Genomic DNA, 15,929 nt, shown 5'->3' with positions numbered 1-15,929 from the left:
ATGTGCTTGGAGTGTAGACTTTCATCTTTAACTTGAGGGTAGTTACATCCAAATTGGTTTAAAGGTTGGGAGGGGGTTAAATGCAGAACAGAGGGAAGCAGGAGACAGGGCTGTGTAGTGCTGGTCCTATGGGAGCAGAGTGTTCATGGTGCAAGTGCACATGGAGCTGGGGCATGTTAATTGGATGATTGCTCATGATGCTGGGGAATGTGAGAGACAGGGTTAGAATGCAGGTGATGATGACTTCTGGAGGCGATCAATATGAGTGAAGAATTTCCTTGGGATTATGAGATGAATTGAACTAAACTGAAAAAGTGAATAAAGTTCAGAAAATTTGCACTATGTCTTAAGCTGAGGGGACACTGGTGTACAATTACCTAGAGGACGTGGAATGAGACACGTTGCCTCTACAATTGTGCTTCTGCTTTCAGAGGACAGCAGTCTACATTGTGTAGATAGTGTAGATCGTACGCTGATGGGTAGATATATTATTAACAATTCAATATTGAATATGTATTCCCCATGTCTTTATTATTAGGCTATAATTATTATAATAATTAATATTATTGAGCAATTAAACGTGTTAATGAACCCAACTGTTAATAGGAAGAAGTTTAAAACCATGTTTTCTACAATAACATCATTAAACAAGGCAATGAATGAGTTATCGTTGTGCACTATCTGTTCTCCTAGGATATACACAAGTTCCCTTTCAAATCGAAAGACAGCCATTTTCGAATGGAAAGAGCCTTCTGACCTGCCAATCATTGAAAACGTACCAAAGCTGCCCAATAGGGGCTCTGAAAGGCACCACCTGATGTCTCTGGGACTGCCTGTGAATGTTGTGGAAATGCTGCAATTGGCCAGGGCCCCCTCCTCCAGGGCCCAATATATGTACAAGTGGTCAGCTTTCCAGAGCTGGTGTCTAGAGAGATGTGTGGATCTGGTGTCGTGCCCCATATCGACCATCCTGAGCTTCTTGCAACAGCTGCATGAAGACGGGAAATCTACATCCACACTGAAAATGTATCTGGTTGCCATCTCAGCTTGCCATGATAAGATTGACAATTTCGCACCAAGAGCCCATTTCCTGGTGAACCAGTTTCTGAAGGGTGCGACACAGTGGAGACCACAAATAAAGGACACAATTCCAGTCTGGGACTTGGAATTAGTGCTGAAAGGACTGAGCGGTGCTCCCCTTGAGCCCATCTCCACAATGGAGCTCCGCTTCCTGTCACTCAAGGTTGCTTTCTTGGTAGCGATTAACATCGGCAAGGAGAATTAGTGAAATTCATGCACTCAACGAGGGGACATGCCACATCGTCAGCTCTCTTTCACAGTGCCACACTTGAAGATGTGTGCAATGCTGCGACCTGGTCTGATCAACAGACTATCAAAAGGTTCTATCGCCTCAACATGGCGGACTGGCTGTGCCCAAGTTTTGGCTCCCAGGTACTTCAAACTGCTATCCTTGTCATTGTGGCTTAGTCAGGTGTCAGGACTCACGGCAACTCTGGTATAGTCTTCCCATTAGGTAATGACTGTCTATTTGAAAGGGAATGATAGTATACAGTGCATCTGGAAAGTATTCACAGCGCTTCACTTTTTCAGCCTTATTCCAAAATGGATTAAATTAATTATTTTCCTCAAAATTCTACAAACAATACCCCATAATGACAATGTGAAAGAAGTTTGTTTGAAATCTTTGCAAATTTATTAAAAATAAAAAAGTACATGTACATAAGTATTCACAGCCTTTGCCATGACATTCAAAATTGAACCCAGGTGCATCCTGTTTCCACTGATCATCCTTGAGATGTTTCTACAACTTGATTGGAGTCCACCTGTAGTAAATTCAGTTGATTGGACATGATTTTGAATGGCACACACCTGTCTATATAAGGTCCCACGGTTAACAGTGCATGTCACAGCACAAACCAAGCCATGAAGTCCAAGGAATTGTTTGTAGACCTCTCAGACAGGATTGTATCGAGGCACAGATCTGGGGAAGGGTACAGAAAAATTTCTGCAGCACTGAAGGTCTCAATGAGCACAGTGGCCTCCATCATCCATAAATGGAAGAAGTTTGGAACCACCAGGACTCTTCCTAGAGCTGAGCTCAAACTGAGCGATCGGGGGAGAAGGGCCTTAGTCAGGGAGGTGACCATGAACCCGATAGTCACTCTGACAGAGCTCCAGCATGTCTCTGTGGAGAGAGGAGAACCTTCCAGAAGAACAACCATCTCTGCAGCACTCCACCAATCAGGCCTGTATGGTAGAGTGGCCAGACGGAAGCCACTCCTCAGTAAAAGGCACATGACAGCCTGCCTGGAGTTTGCCAAAAGGCACCTGAAGGACTCTCAGACCATAAGAAACAAAATTCTCTGGTCTGATGAAACAAAGATTGAACTCAAGCATCATGTCTGGAGGAAACCAGGCACCACTCATCACCTGGCCAATACCATCCCTACAGTGAAGCGTGGTGGTGGCGGCATCATACTGTGGGGATGTTTTTCAGCGGCAGGAACTGGGAGACTAGTCAGGATCGAGGGAAAGATGAGTGCAGCAATGTACAGAGACATCATTGATGAAAACCTGCTCCAGAGCGCAGGGGTTTCTGCACACTTCCATAGGAACCCGATTGAAACGTCGCTCTATCAAAGCTGCCATTGGCCCCTGCGCTCATGTCTCGGAACAGGTCCCTTCCACTTCCTGTTCTATAAAACGTGACATCAACGCAGGTTGTCCTCTTTACATTGAACTCGAGAACGTAAGCTCTCTGTGTCTGTTTGTAATAAACATTCAAACTGCATATTTTGGCTGGGTGGCTGGCTTCACGTAGTGTTGTTCACCACCACCGTTTTCGCTACACATCGTCTCTGTCTTGTGTATGTTTTGTTATTATTGATAGCTAATCCCGATTCTGTCCCGTCCGTGCACCGGACTCTTGGTTTCAGCTCACAAGAAGAGCCTTTTAAAAATAATAGTCGTGTTTATATAGTGATATATACACCGATCAGCCATAACATTATGACCACATGCCTAATATTGTGTAGGTCCCCCTTTTGCCGCCAAAACAGCCTTGACCTGTCGAGGCATGGACTCCTCTAGACCTCTGAAGGTGTGCTGTGGTATCTGGCACCAAGACGTTAGCAGCAGATCCTTTAAGTCCATAAGTTGTGAGGTGGGGCCTCCATGGATCAGACTTGTTTGTCCAGCACATCCCACAGATGCTCGATTGGATTGCGATCTGGGGAATTTGGAGGCCAAGTCAACACCTTGAACTCGTGATTCATCAGACCAGGCCACCTTCTTCCATTGCTCCATGGTCCAGTTCTGATGCTCACATGCCCATTGTAGGCGCTTTCGGCAGTGGACAGGGGTCAGCATGGGCACCCTGACTGGTCTGCAGCTATGCTTTTCCTTCCTTGGACCACTTTTGATAGGTACTGACCACTGCAGACTGGGAACACCCCACAAGAGCTGCAGTTCTGGAGATGCTCTGACCCAGTCGTCTAGCCATCACAATTTGGCCCTTGTCAAAGTCGCTCAGATCCTTACGCTTGCCCATTTTTCCTGCTTCTAACACATCAACTTTGAGGACAAAATGTTCACTTGCTGTCTAATATATCCCACCCACTGACAGGTGCCATGATAACAAGATTATCGGTGTTATTCACTGGTCATAATGATATGGCTGATCGGTGTATATTCCGACTGCTTGCTGTGTTGGTTTTTTGTTGGCGCAGTTTGGCCGCAACTTCCGGGTCCGCTGCGGTGCGCCCAGAGGTCCGCCATTCCACCGGGCACCCCCCCACACACCCCCCCCTAGCCTGACGTGCCTGCAGTGCCCCTGCACAAGCACGTGAATGACAGGGAAGAGTGGTGGAGTGACGCCCATGGGCTCCCTCCCCCTCTTCTAAGTCGTCTGTTGCCACACGAACAGGATCCTTCTCATACGCGTACCCACCTTTCCCTCTTCTCCCGGTGGTCCTGTAGAAGGTCAGGAGAGAATGAGTGACAGTTCTGCAGATAGCCCCAAAGTGGACTTGCAAATTCTGGTTTGCAGACCTGATCGCCCTACTCCACGGAGAGCCTTGGCAGCTCCCAGTGAGAGCGTACTTGTTGTCCCAGGTGCAGGACATGCTTTGGTACCCCAGTCCGGGCCTCCTCCAGCTCTGGGCCTGGCCCCTGAGCAGGAGTGACTGATTGCCTGGGGTCTGTCAGACGCGGTAGTAGCCACTATTCAGTCGGCGAGAGCTCCCTCTACGAGGTCTCAGTATTCCTACTTTTGGCGGACGTTTAGCACCTGGTGCCAAGACCCAATTCATTGCCCCATGGGGGTCATATTGCAATTTCTACAAGAGCTGTTGGACCAGGGCAAGTCCCCGTGTATCTGGTGGCCATCTCTGCATGTCATGTCCGGATTGATGGTGAGCCCCCTGGGTCTCATTTCCTGACTGTGCAGTTTTTAAAGGGAACTCGACGGCTGCGGTCTCCTCGCACCCCATCACTGCCCGCATGGCATCTTGATGTAGTTGAGCCACTGAACTCAGCTGAGCTGAAGCTGGTGTCACTTACACCCATCGTGTCCATTTTGTGGGAGATGGCTCCAGGGTCACGCTACGGATTAAGCCTGCGTTCCTCCCGAAAGTGCTGTCTCCATTCCATGTCAACAGGCCTATTGAGTTGATGGCTTTTCATCCTCCTCCCTTCGCTTCAGAGCAAGAGAGTTGGCTTCATCTGTTCTGCCCTGTGCAGGCCCTCAGGTGCTATTTGGAACGCACTAAGGACATTCAGCGCTCAGACCAACTGTTTGTGTCTTATGGAGAGTGGACACAGAGTTCATTCTTATATTATTATTTTAATCATGTTTGACCATTTTGTTTTCATTGCTTGTTTTCATTTGTATACATTTCGATGTTGAAAAGAGAGAGACTAATCTGTCCAAACTGAATTGCTCAAAAATGTAGAATCCTCGTCATTTTTACAACAGAAATGAACATAACACGTGTAGACTTGTGTCCCCTCAGCTTCATAGACTTTTAAAGGCTTTTAAAGTATAAGAACTAAAACATTAGTAGTGCAGGTCACCTGTTTCTTCTCACTGAGCCAGTAGCTCAGACAAACTAGTCTTAATATTTTCAGAACATAATGCAGCTCTTACTTACTTGGAGCTGCTGCTCCTGGTTTCAAAAGACAGCAGCAAACCCAGCTGTGGCAGAATATTGTACCGGGAGTCAGTTCTGAAGCGTATGGTGTAGTACATGCATGGATGTGTTTCCACTGTGCATTGTGTCAAGACTCCTCAGTTTGCACTACAGAGGCATTTCAGAAGTTTAACACCACCGATTTGTGTTGGGGCGGAGGAAGGTGATTTGATTTGGCTTATTCTCTTGGCTACGGGAATGACAGCCTGAAGCCTAACCCCACAAAGTGCGAAATGGCTCTCTGTGCCACCTACGCAGAATTTAGGAGCAAAGTCTAGCTTGAATGTCTGGGATGTCAGATTGGATGTAATTTTTGGTAAGCTTCGGATGACCGACGTCCAAGAATTCATCAGGTGATCTGGTATTCCTTTGTGTGCCGCCGAAGAAGATGGATTCTTAATTAAGATGATGAACTCGTGTTGAGTTATTATGCATCCGTTTTATCACTGAACGAGTGACTCCTGGAAGTAATGGAGTTGCATGAAAGGGGTCAGAGGTTTCATTGGGAATGAGTCGAGTTTGAGTTTGAGTTTGAGTCTAAAATGAGTTTGGTTTGAAATAATTTTCTGCTGGGTCCATTTCATTTGTTTAAAGACAGAATTATGAATTCATGGGGTAAGGAAGGAAGCCTGGAATGTGGAGATGGAAGAAGGAGTTGAAAAGCTATCGAGGCATTGAATGGGGAGAGTCCCGGGAACAGAGAGGCTGAGAGGAACTGACTGATATTTAATAATGGAGTAAAGCGGAAGAATTGTTGTGGAGTGGATTGGTAATGAATCTGGTAACCAGCCAGGTGGCACAGGAGGGTGCGATAGAGGGCAGGATGGCGTGGGAGAGACTGTATCTGAAAAAGTTAAAACATTGTGGCAATACGTGTGCGAAGGCGTGTTGAAATGAGACAGCAGTGGGATGGATCTGGGGGGGGGCGTCTGTTAACCTGTTGTACAGCCTTTTTTTAGCAATACCAGCACTGCAAAGTGATCCTGTCTGTGTTGGTATGAGAGTGTCAGCAGAGCCCAAAGTTGTGCTTCAAGTGACAGATTGAAAGGGTCAGCCTGGTTTACAGCAGCAGTGCTTCACATTGTTATCACGGTGGGCTTGCTGTTTTATTGAGGCCCTGCATTGTTATCCTCTCATTTATTATTATTATTTTTGTCATTTAGCTGACGCTCTTATCCAGAGTGACTTACATTTGTACCCATTTATGCAGCTGGGCATTTTACTGGAGCAAAAGTGAAGTACCTTGCTCAAGTGTACAACAGCACTGTACCACCCAGGATTTGAACCCACAACCTTCCAGTCATGAGTCCAGAGCCCTAAACACTACTCCACAGTGCTGCCTGAACTGATTTGAACTGATTGTCCAGCTGTGTAGACAGAGTTAAATGAAGGCCTGTGTCCATGTGTGTTCACAGGGTCCCACTGAGGAAAGCAGAGTCACCGGTGCCCAGCTGTGTGTCCATGAGGAGTGACCACTCAATGGAGCTGCCAGTTACCTTCAGACAAGACCCCTTCCCCCGCGACCCAAGGTGAGGTTACAGTTTATATTGCACATCCATCTCTACCAGCACTGAGAGATGGGAGTGTGTTCTGTGCACCACATGTTGCACTGCTGATCATTTTTCAGACATTAAAATATCAGTGGGTATTGTGTGTGTGGCTTCAGGATCTGCATACAAGACTCAGAATAACAGTGTTGTCACTGATGATCCTGTGGCACTTATACAACTCTCCAACACTACATTGTTCTGGTCTTGATTGGGGATATCATTAAAATTACGGCTGTCAAAGGACTATTTTAATCATAATTAATCACAATTTGTCAATGATTAATCACAATTAATCACTTATTTCATTGCATGTTAAAATGACATCAAACATTTACATTAGATGTGTGTAATGACTGCCTTGACAAGCAGCCAGTGATGTAGAGAACTCAAGTGCAGGACAAAGCAGGTAATGGAGGCAAGGAAAGAGTCGTAACTGGGTTTGCAGGCAAAGGGTCAGTCGGTCAGTCAGGTGAACAAGAAGTTAGAGGACAATCCAGAGGTCAGAGTATACAGAAGTTCAAGGCCAGGACCACAGGCATATAGTCAGCAGGAATAACACTGAGCAATGCTGCTGGAAACAATCAAGACTGAGCATTGACTTGCTGTAACAGGGGGTTAAATGCAGAGCAGAGGGAAGCAGGAGACAGGGCTGTGTAGTGCTGGTCCTATGGGAGCAGAGTGTTCATGGTGCAAGTGCACATGGAGCTGGGGCATGTTAATTGGATGATTGCTCATGATGCTGGGGAATGTGAGAGACAGGGTTAGAATGAATGGGATGGGATTAATTGAACTAAACTGAAAAAGTGAATAAAGTTCAAAGAATCTGCACTGCATCTTAAGCTGAGGGGACACCGGTGTACAATTACCTAGAGAACGTGGAATGAGACACGTAGACCATTATATTATTAACAATTAAATATTGAATATGTATACTCCATGTTTCTCTTACTAGGCTATAATTAATCACTGAGCAATTAAACATGTTAATGAACCCAACTGTTAATAGGAAGAAGTTTAAATCCATGTGGTTTTCTACTGTAATATCATTAAACAATGCAATTAATGAGTTATCATTGCGCACCATGTTGTAAACCCACAACCAACCAGACACACAAACCGTCTGTAATCAATGAATCTAAACATCCATCCAACTACGCCAGTCAGGCTATGCTGATAATTAACACGAGATATTCAATCAACTCATATTAGGCTAGGCCACATCTTCGTTTTCTATAGAGCTTACATAAAACTGGGATATAGACCAAAGAGACACTTTACCTTTTTATGCTGGTTGCCGGTATTTTATTTTACAGAAAGGAATAATTAGTAATAAAATTGGCAGCACACTAACACACACCTGGGATACCACACAACGTGTCCTTAAGCCAGCCATACTATACATGCACTTGAATATTGCACTTAACCAGAACTAATTCATATAGTGGAGAATAATAATCATTTAATACCACAATAAATAAATCACACAATTATAAATATAATTTCCCCAATACAAACTCTTAAGAAACTGCAGTTTGAACTCTTATCTAACCCCATTTATATACCAATATGCTTAATAAAAACCCATCCACATATTCCCATCAATACAATGCAAGTTTACAGTCCGAAACCCAGCCCACAACGGGGTTTGCGAGAACCCAGACACACCCATCCACTGCTTACGGGACTACGTTCATATCAGCGGCAGCACAGACATTACCCCTCCAGTCAAACTCCCGGATCAGATTTTCACCCCAGTTGCCTCCTCAAGGCTATCAATAGTTTTCCACCAAACTCCCACAATAATGCAGCGATGTTGTCGCTATAAAACTCTCCAAGCCACATAGAGCAGTTAACTGTGCTTCAGACACCTCTCAGACACCTCTCAGACACCTCTCAGACACCTCTCAGACACCTCTCAGACACCTCTCAGACACCTCTCAGACACCTCTCAGACACCTCTCAGACACCTCTCAGACACCTCTCAGACACCTCGTCCCGGCGTGTGTCTCTGCTTTCCCTGGCACTCTCTGCCTTTCCGACACAGTCCTGCCTCTTTTATACAGGTGCAGCAATACTTCAAGCATTGTCATCTGTCCATCATTACCCAATTAACCAAACCCTAATATAATCCCTAATATTCAACCCCTTTACAATGTGTTCTCTTAGGATATACACAAGTTATATACACAGAGATATCATAACAATACAAAGTAGGAACTTTATGCTTTAAATACGCTTTATACTTCGACTATAGTTTAGTTTCCATAGATACAATAGAGATGCGCGCTGTTTCATGTGCCGTTGTTGATTAAAGTGAACGTGTCGACACAAATCCAAGCTTCATGCTAATTATTATATAAAAAATACAATTTGTCCAGTGTCAGTTCAACTTAATCATTATAATATTGCAAAAGACATGATTAGTTACAATCCTGAATCGAGTCAATCAAGGAAATTGTTTGTAAGTTAAATGATGAGACAGAAACCTTGTGAAAATAACAAGTTAACAAATAACATTTCTCTGTATTTGAGGGCTGCACTCTGAAGCGGGGTACCTGCTGATCTAGGTCAGTTCAGCAGTAACTGTGTGAGGTGTGTTGGGTATGTCTTCCTGGTTAACCTGCACTAGAGAGGAGGGTAAGTTTCCCCAGGGGTCTGCTGCTTAACTGTCACCCTGTAGAAGCAGCGCCTCTCCGCCAGCCTTGTCATTGTGCCGGGCTGTGAGAGGGGCTGAGAGACCAGGCAGCTCCTCCAGCTCACCCCGATCATGCTCTCTATGAAAGATACGAGTCTCATCTGAGGGAATCTGGTGTCTTTGCCGCTTCTAGTGCACTGTGAATAGACTGTGCGGTATTTTGCCAGAGGACACTTCATGTATCCAGGGCCAGGTGTTCTAGACATTTGGAGGCCCCCGTCTTGATTGGTGGACTAGCGCAGTGGTTCCCAAACTTTCTGGGTGGCGCCCCCCCAAAAACATTTGGGTCACAGGTCGCCCCCCCCAAGATTAATATACTTTAAAACATGTTTTCATTTCACTTTTCACAATTTTATTTGTCCATTTCAATTGGAATCTCTCTATTCTATTCTTACTCAATCTAGTACGGATGAGCCTGAATCAACATAGTTACAGAAGATACAGTAACACTTTCTTTCCATTTTATACAATTTTACTAGTTATGTAATATATTATATATATATATATATATATATATATATACAATGACTCTGCTGCCTGCTTTTTCTTCCGTCTCTCCTGCTCTTTTTGCCCCATACTCACTATCCAGCTGGATGTTGTTGGCCTCACAGATTTTGCTATGAATGCATAACATCAGTTGCAATACCCCTTTAAAGGATGATATTAATGAATGCAAAAAATGGACTTAAATTCTGGACCTTTGGCAGTGAGGGGGGGGGGGGTCGTTCGAACTACCCAAACCCCCCTGTCTACAGGCATGGAATAGGAAATCATTTCACAGCATCAGTGTTCAGGTATTTGATCATATCGTATTTGATCTGACATGTAGGCTAGCCTACATTATTTTGTCCTTAAAACTTCTACTTATATTCAAGACAATTAAAGACACATTAGGTGGTGAGCCACGACCAAGAGCGGATTCCCGAAATATGCGTGAATCATGCCCTCCTCCAGTTTTCACTCTCTGCCTGTTTCTGTTTGCTGTGAACACATGAATAGGCTATTATAAGTGTAGGTTATACAGCACATCTGTACTGTGTATTAATGATGAAGTATGAATATACACCACCTGATAGAATATTTGTATATTTCATCCGGACTTGTTGCAGGTGCTCTTTCCACTGGGGCTGCAGCTTAAATGATTGTTAGACATACAGGCAGCCCTACAGCCTAGTGCTTTAGTAGATCTTAATTCAATTTCAGAGATGTAGCGCATGTGTAGGCTATAATTGAATTATCCTAACTGTTGTCACATATTTAGATAGACTATTTTACGTGTCCTTACATCTCAATCATATTACAAATAAAATAAGAATCCGTAAGACAAAATAGAGAACATACGACAAGAACACTGTTCTACGAATTGACTCTGTCTGCATTGCGCTGCCAGCAGGCCTCCCTGGCTGTGTTGGCTGCCATGGTGTTACATTTATCCACTAACCTTTCTTTAACCCTCATATCCTGACATTATCAGCTGCATTATTCCGGGGACAGTCCGGCACACAGACACTGCGCACACACTGAGCATGGGCTGCCAAACACGCCCCTTTCACGTGATCGCGCACAAACGCCAGTTCAGTCAACCCTGACTTTCCTTGATAACCGCAAGTTAAATCTGAGTAGGTTAAACTCCCTTCATAGTATACCCCTCTGGTGTTATATATCCGAATAACACAAGCACCCAGTAAAATAACATAGGTACGACAGTACATAACATTTACCATCAGATGGCAACAACGTGCCACTTTCTGCACATATGATCCGAGCCTCCAGAGACCTGTTTGGTCCCTGGTTAGTGGCTTCATCCACACTGCTTCACCCACTTTGAGCTCAGGTAAGTCCTTTGCTGGCTTGTCTTAGATGAACTTAGACATCTGTCTCCTGTGACGAAGCTTTTCCAGCACACCTATCACCACACAGGGTTCCAGGAGAATGTTGGCCTCCAGCAGAGTTGCTTTTAAGCACCGTGCCATGAGATGCTTGGCTGGGCTGCTGTCCATGCCTTCTGCTGAAGCATTGCACCACTGTAAGATAGCTTTCCAGGCATCTTTGCCCTCTCTCAGAGCTTTCTTGCAGAGGTTCTTCATGATTTTGACCACTGACTCGGCCTTCCCATTAGCTTTTGAGTGCCGTGGTGAGTAGGTGACATGCTCAAATTCTCAGTCTGCAGCAAATTTCCAAAATTCTAAACAAGCGAACTGGGGTCCATTATCTGAAATTACCCTGTCAGACAGGCCATTGCAATTGCCATTGAGCTTTGCAATTTTTGATCGTTGTCTCAGCTGAAAGGTCAATCTCCCAGAATTCAGAATAATGATCAACTAACAGGAGAAAGTCTTTGCCACTGTGCTGAAAGAGATCGAGACTAACTATCTGCAAGGGGCGTGTTGGTATCTCATGAGACATCATTGTCTGTCTCTGCTGCTCAATGGCATATTCATTGCAGATTGTGCATTTGCTGACATAGTCTTTGATTTCATTCTGCATTCCTGGCCAATACAAAGTGTCCCGTGATTGTCTGTAGCAGGCCTCACCCCAATGTGACTTGTGTGTACTTGCACCAGCATCTCAGTGCGTAGGGACCGGGGAATAATAATGACTCTCTGACCTTTGAATAGATCCCCATTTTGAACACTATTGCCTCGGTTCCACTGGCTTAAGCATCCATGCCGTGCCGTGCCGTGCTGTCCCAGAGCTTTTTCTGTAAAACCAGGCCGTTGTGAAGTCCATCCCTCTTCTGGGTGGTGCAGCGACTGTGGGTTTGGTTTGTTTCAATTTAAAAACAGAGACAGAGAACAACACTATGAGCGAAACAGCCTGACGTGGAGAGGACTTTTGTGTCAAGTTTATTCTTTCTGCTTTACATAATTGTAAACAGCGTAATAAATACATGTTTCTGTTCAGAGATATTAGGAAGAGCTAAACTTGTAGACAACATTATATTCAGACAAGCACGTCCCCATAAGAATATGTTTCCACCTGCAACAATAATACTAAATAGCAAATATGTATTGTTATTATTATCGTCATCATTTGTGCTAGTATATATGTATTTTAAATGGCACAACGTGACTCCCTTCACTTATTACTCTTACTACAGATTTGTAACTGCAAAAAATACTTTTTGCCTTATTATTTATAATTTACTTATCAGACATCCTTAACCAGGGCAAGTTACAGTTGAAACAAAATACACACATTTCACGATGAATCATTCAGATACAATATAGCAGGTTATAATTTAACTAAAGTGTGCGCGTCTCAGTCGTGGCGTTTATGGACTTATGGATGCATTTATTAAACCAGTCCTTAATGTTTTAGAGGGAAACCCAGATCTGCTGTATTTATTTATTCATTAATTGAACTTGTAAATGAGCACACGTTAACTAATCGTGTTCGCCTTCATACTGATTGTCTCTGGGGATTGTCCTGCACATCATTCACACAACACAGCCTGAAACACCGGACAGCTGTTCATGAAATATTAATAACATTGGCTGCTACCATCTGATTATTATCCTTCAGTTTATTTTTAACTAGTCCCTGCACTGCACCGGTCCTGTGAAATCCAAGTGTTTAATGCACTCGGATATTAACTGTAAGCAGTAAAACATTTAATTGTTTCTGAACATGGATTTTACTCTGGTAATAAAACTGTAATTTCTTCGTGATCGCACACGGCACTTGAGATTATATCTTCCGACACAATGTATCTGATCTCTTCCCAAGCACACATCCGCCAGTGGAAACAAAGCATAAGTTCCTCTCTGACTGGCCAATATTCTCTGACAGCTAGAGCAGTTTCTTTGTAGTCAGGCCAGAACATCAGATTCACTGACCTTAGTGCTTGCAGGTGATCGTCCCTGTCAGTGTGTTGTCTGCACAAGGCACAAGGCGCTGGTCTGTAACATTGAGGTAATCCACCTGGTTGATGTGCTCAATATCCACTTGCTCTGTTTGTAAGCTCCACACTCTGTGTTGTTCATGCATGGCGCGTGTGTGCATGTCTGATGCTGTGGCACTGCTGAGCGTGTCACTCATGTACATCTCTGGCCCTGGCTTTTACACTACCTTGAGGTTGTAGCTTTGGAGGGCCAGTAGCATGCTCTGCAGGCAATTCAGGGCACTCAGGAGAGATTTGTTGAATATTGCGATAAGGGGCTTGTGATCAGTCTCTTTGCTGATGTTGTCACATTCATAGAGGTAGTGGTGAAAGCGCTGACATGCAAACACAATGCTAAGGCACTTCTTCTCTATCTGGGCATAGCTTTGCGAATGCCACAGGCTGACCCTCCTGCATGAGGCAACAACCCAGTCCATACTGTCTCGAATCACTCTGAATTGTGACCACACAAAGTGTTTGCACACATCATAGTAACATAGGACAGGTGTCTGTTGCTTTATTTCCCTCACAGCGGCGTCGTGTTTTGGGAGCCAATGCCACATGAGGTCCTTGTCCATGAGCCTCCTCAGTGGCTCACACACCTCTGAGAGCTGTGGCATGAACTTCTCCAGGTAGTTGATGAATCAAATGAAGCACTGTACTGCCTTCATGTCAGCTGGAGGGGGCATATCCAATACAGACTTCACTTTTCTGGATCTGCTTTCAATCCAGCAGAGGACAAGATGTGCCCGTGAAAGCAGACTTTGTTTATGCTTGTTTATGTTCAGCCTTAGCTTGACCTGTCTGCACCTGTCCATCAGGGCTAGCAGCTTGGCGTCATGATCATGTCCCACCTCCTCATCACTGTCCCCACAGCCCAGTACGAGGATGTCATCGGCTATGGGTTCCACGCCACCGAGTCCCACCAGCAGCTCATTCTGTTTCCGCTGATACCACGGAGACCCCAAACGGGAGCTTCAACCAGCTCTTCCTGCCCCATGGTTTCCAAAAGCTGGTCATGTAGCTGCTTGCCTCGTCAAGCATACACTGCAGAAAGGCATCTCTGGCATCCACGAGCGTGAAGACTCTGGCCTTTGGGAGCTTGTAAAGAACATCTTCTAACATGGGCATAATGTAATGTGAATGCTGTAGAGCTTGATTCAGGTATTTTGGATCAATGCATATGCATAGCTTTCCTGGTTTCTTGACAATAACCATATTACTAATCCAATCCATAGGCTTAGTGATGGATATTATGTGGCCATCTGCTTCGTATTTGTCAAGTTGAGCCTTCACAGCTGCTTTCACAGTCACAGGTACATTGCAGGGTGCACACTGGACTGGCTGGATTGCTGGGTCCGTCGCAAAAGGGACTTCGCTGGGAACTGACTCAACTGGTGCATTGAAGACATCTTGGTATTTGCCTAGAAATGTCTCTTTGCTCAAAGTCCCAGCCTGAACCTTCTCTATGATGTTAAGGTTTGCTGGGATGGTGAAGTTAATAAGCCCAAGGCTCTCGCATGTAGATCCTGACAGTAATGGTTGTTGGCTAGCCTCAACTATTTCGAATTCCAGGGTTTGCTTTTGGCCAGGCACAATACACAGTAACAGACAGACCTAATGAGGTCATCAACTGGCCTGAATACAGTTTCAGCTTGCTGTAACTCTGTGTGAGTTTGTCTTTGGGTGCAAGTCTCATTTTGTCTTTAAGGCTCATAACATTATATGTGGCCCTTGAGTCTAGCTGGCATTGTTGTAGTTTGTTGTTAAGCTAAAGAGTGACAGACCACTTTTTTCCTTTTCCCCTTATTGCCCCTATGCACTTATTAGCATAAATATCATTCTCAGTGCGGTTTTCTTTATCTGCATTTATTTCAATGTAGTGTACTTTACCCTCTTGTCTTCTGCTCTTCATGCAAACCCTTGCAAAATGATTTGCACATTTTCCCATAGGCTGGTGTTCTTTTCCACATCTGTGTGAAATGCCAAAATATCTGCAGGTATTAGGGCTGTCCATTGCCACGTTGGCTGAAGTATTAGTTTGCTATGGCAGAGGGGAATTTCTTGTCTGGCTGTCTGAATGTAGCATTAACATTATCCATATGCTGCCTTTCTAACTCCATGGACTTCATCCGTATATCAGTAAGTTCTGCTGCCAAGGTCTCCACTGCCAAGACCAGCATCAAGTCCCGTTCTCTGAACAGACGTCTGTGGTGCCCTCATCAGCTATGTTGAGCACTATCTTATACCTGATCAATTCATCTTTCAAAGCGCCATAGTCACATGTGGTTGCCTTTTCCCTTAGCCTGGTAACAAAGCTGTCAATGGACTTCCCATCCTCCTGTTTGCAACAGCCGAACACATAATGCTTGTAAATAACACTCTTTGCTGGCTTAAAATAGTGCTTAAGAGCATCAAGAATTGCTTTTGCGTTACCTTGCTGCTGTTCTGTCAGGTTCAAGTTGTGTTTGTACACATGTTGGCGTTCAGCACCCATTACAGTCCTCAAAGTGGCAGCCACTACAGCATCATCCTTCTCCAGAAGTCCCATAGCCAGTGCATAATCCTCCCATTCTCCTGTAAACGTATCC

The 15,929-nt window shown here is 44.6% G+C and overlaps 1 protein-coding gene across 2 annotated transcripts in view; it reads left to right on the top strand.

Annotated features, from left to right (window-relative positions):
* LOC136751650 (GTPase IMAP family member 8) overlaps positions 1-15,929 on the top strand; it is a 55,057-nt gene that overhangs the window by 1,820 nt on the left and 37,308 nt on the right. For both annotated transcript variants that reach the window (XM_066707432.1, XM_066707434.1), the window contains one exon: positions 6,626-6,739. In XM_066707432.1, coding sequence (XP_066563529.1) covers positions 6,626-6,739 — 114 coding nt within the window. The remainder of the gene's footprint in view (positions 1-6,625; positions 6,740-15,929) is intronic.

Source organism: Amia ocellicauda, chromosome 6, assembly GCF_036373705.1.
Source record: "Amia ocellicauda isolate fAmiCal2 chromosome 6, fAmiCal2.hap1, whole genome shotgun sequence".
NCBI lineage: Eukaryota > Metazoa > Chordata > Actinopteri > Amiiformes > Amiidae > Amia > Amia ocellicauda.
Note: the sequence above shows the minus strand (reverse complement) of the source record. Positions and strands in the feature narration are given on the sequence as shown.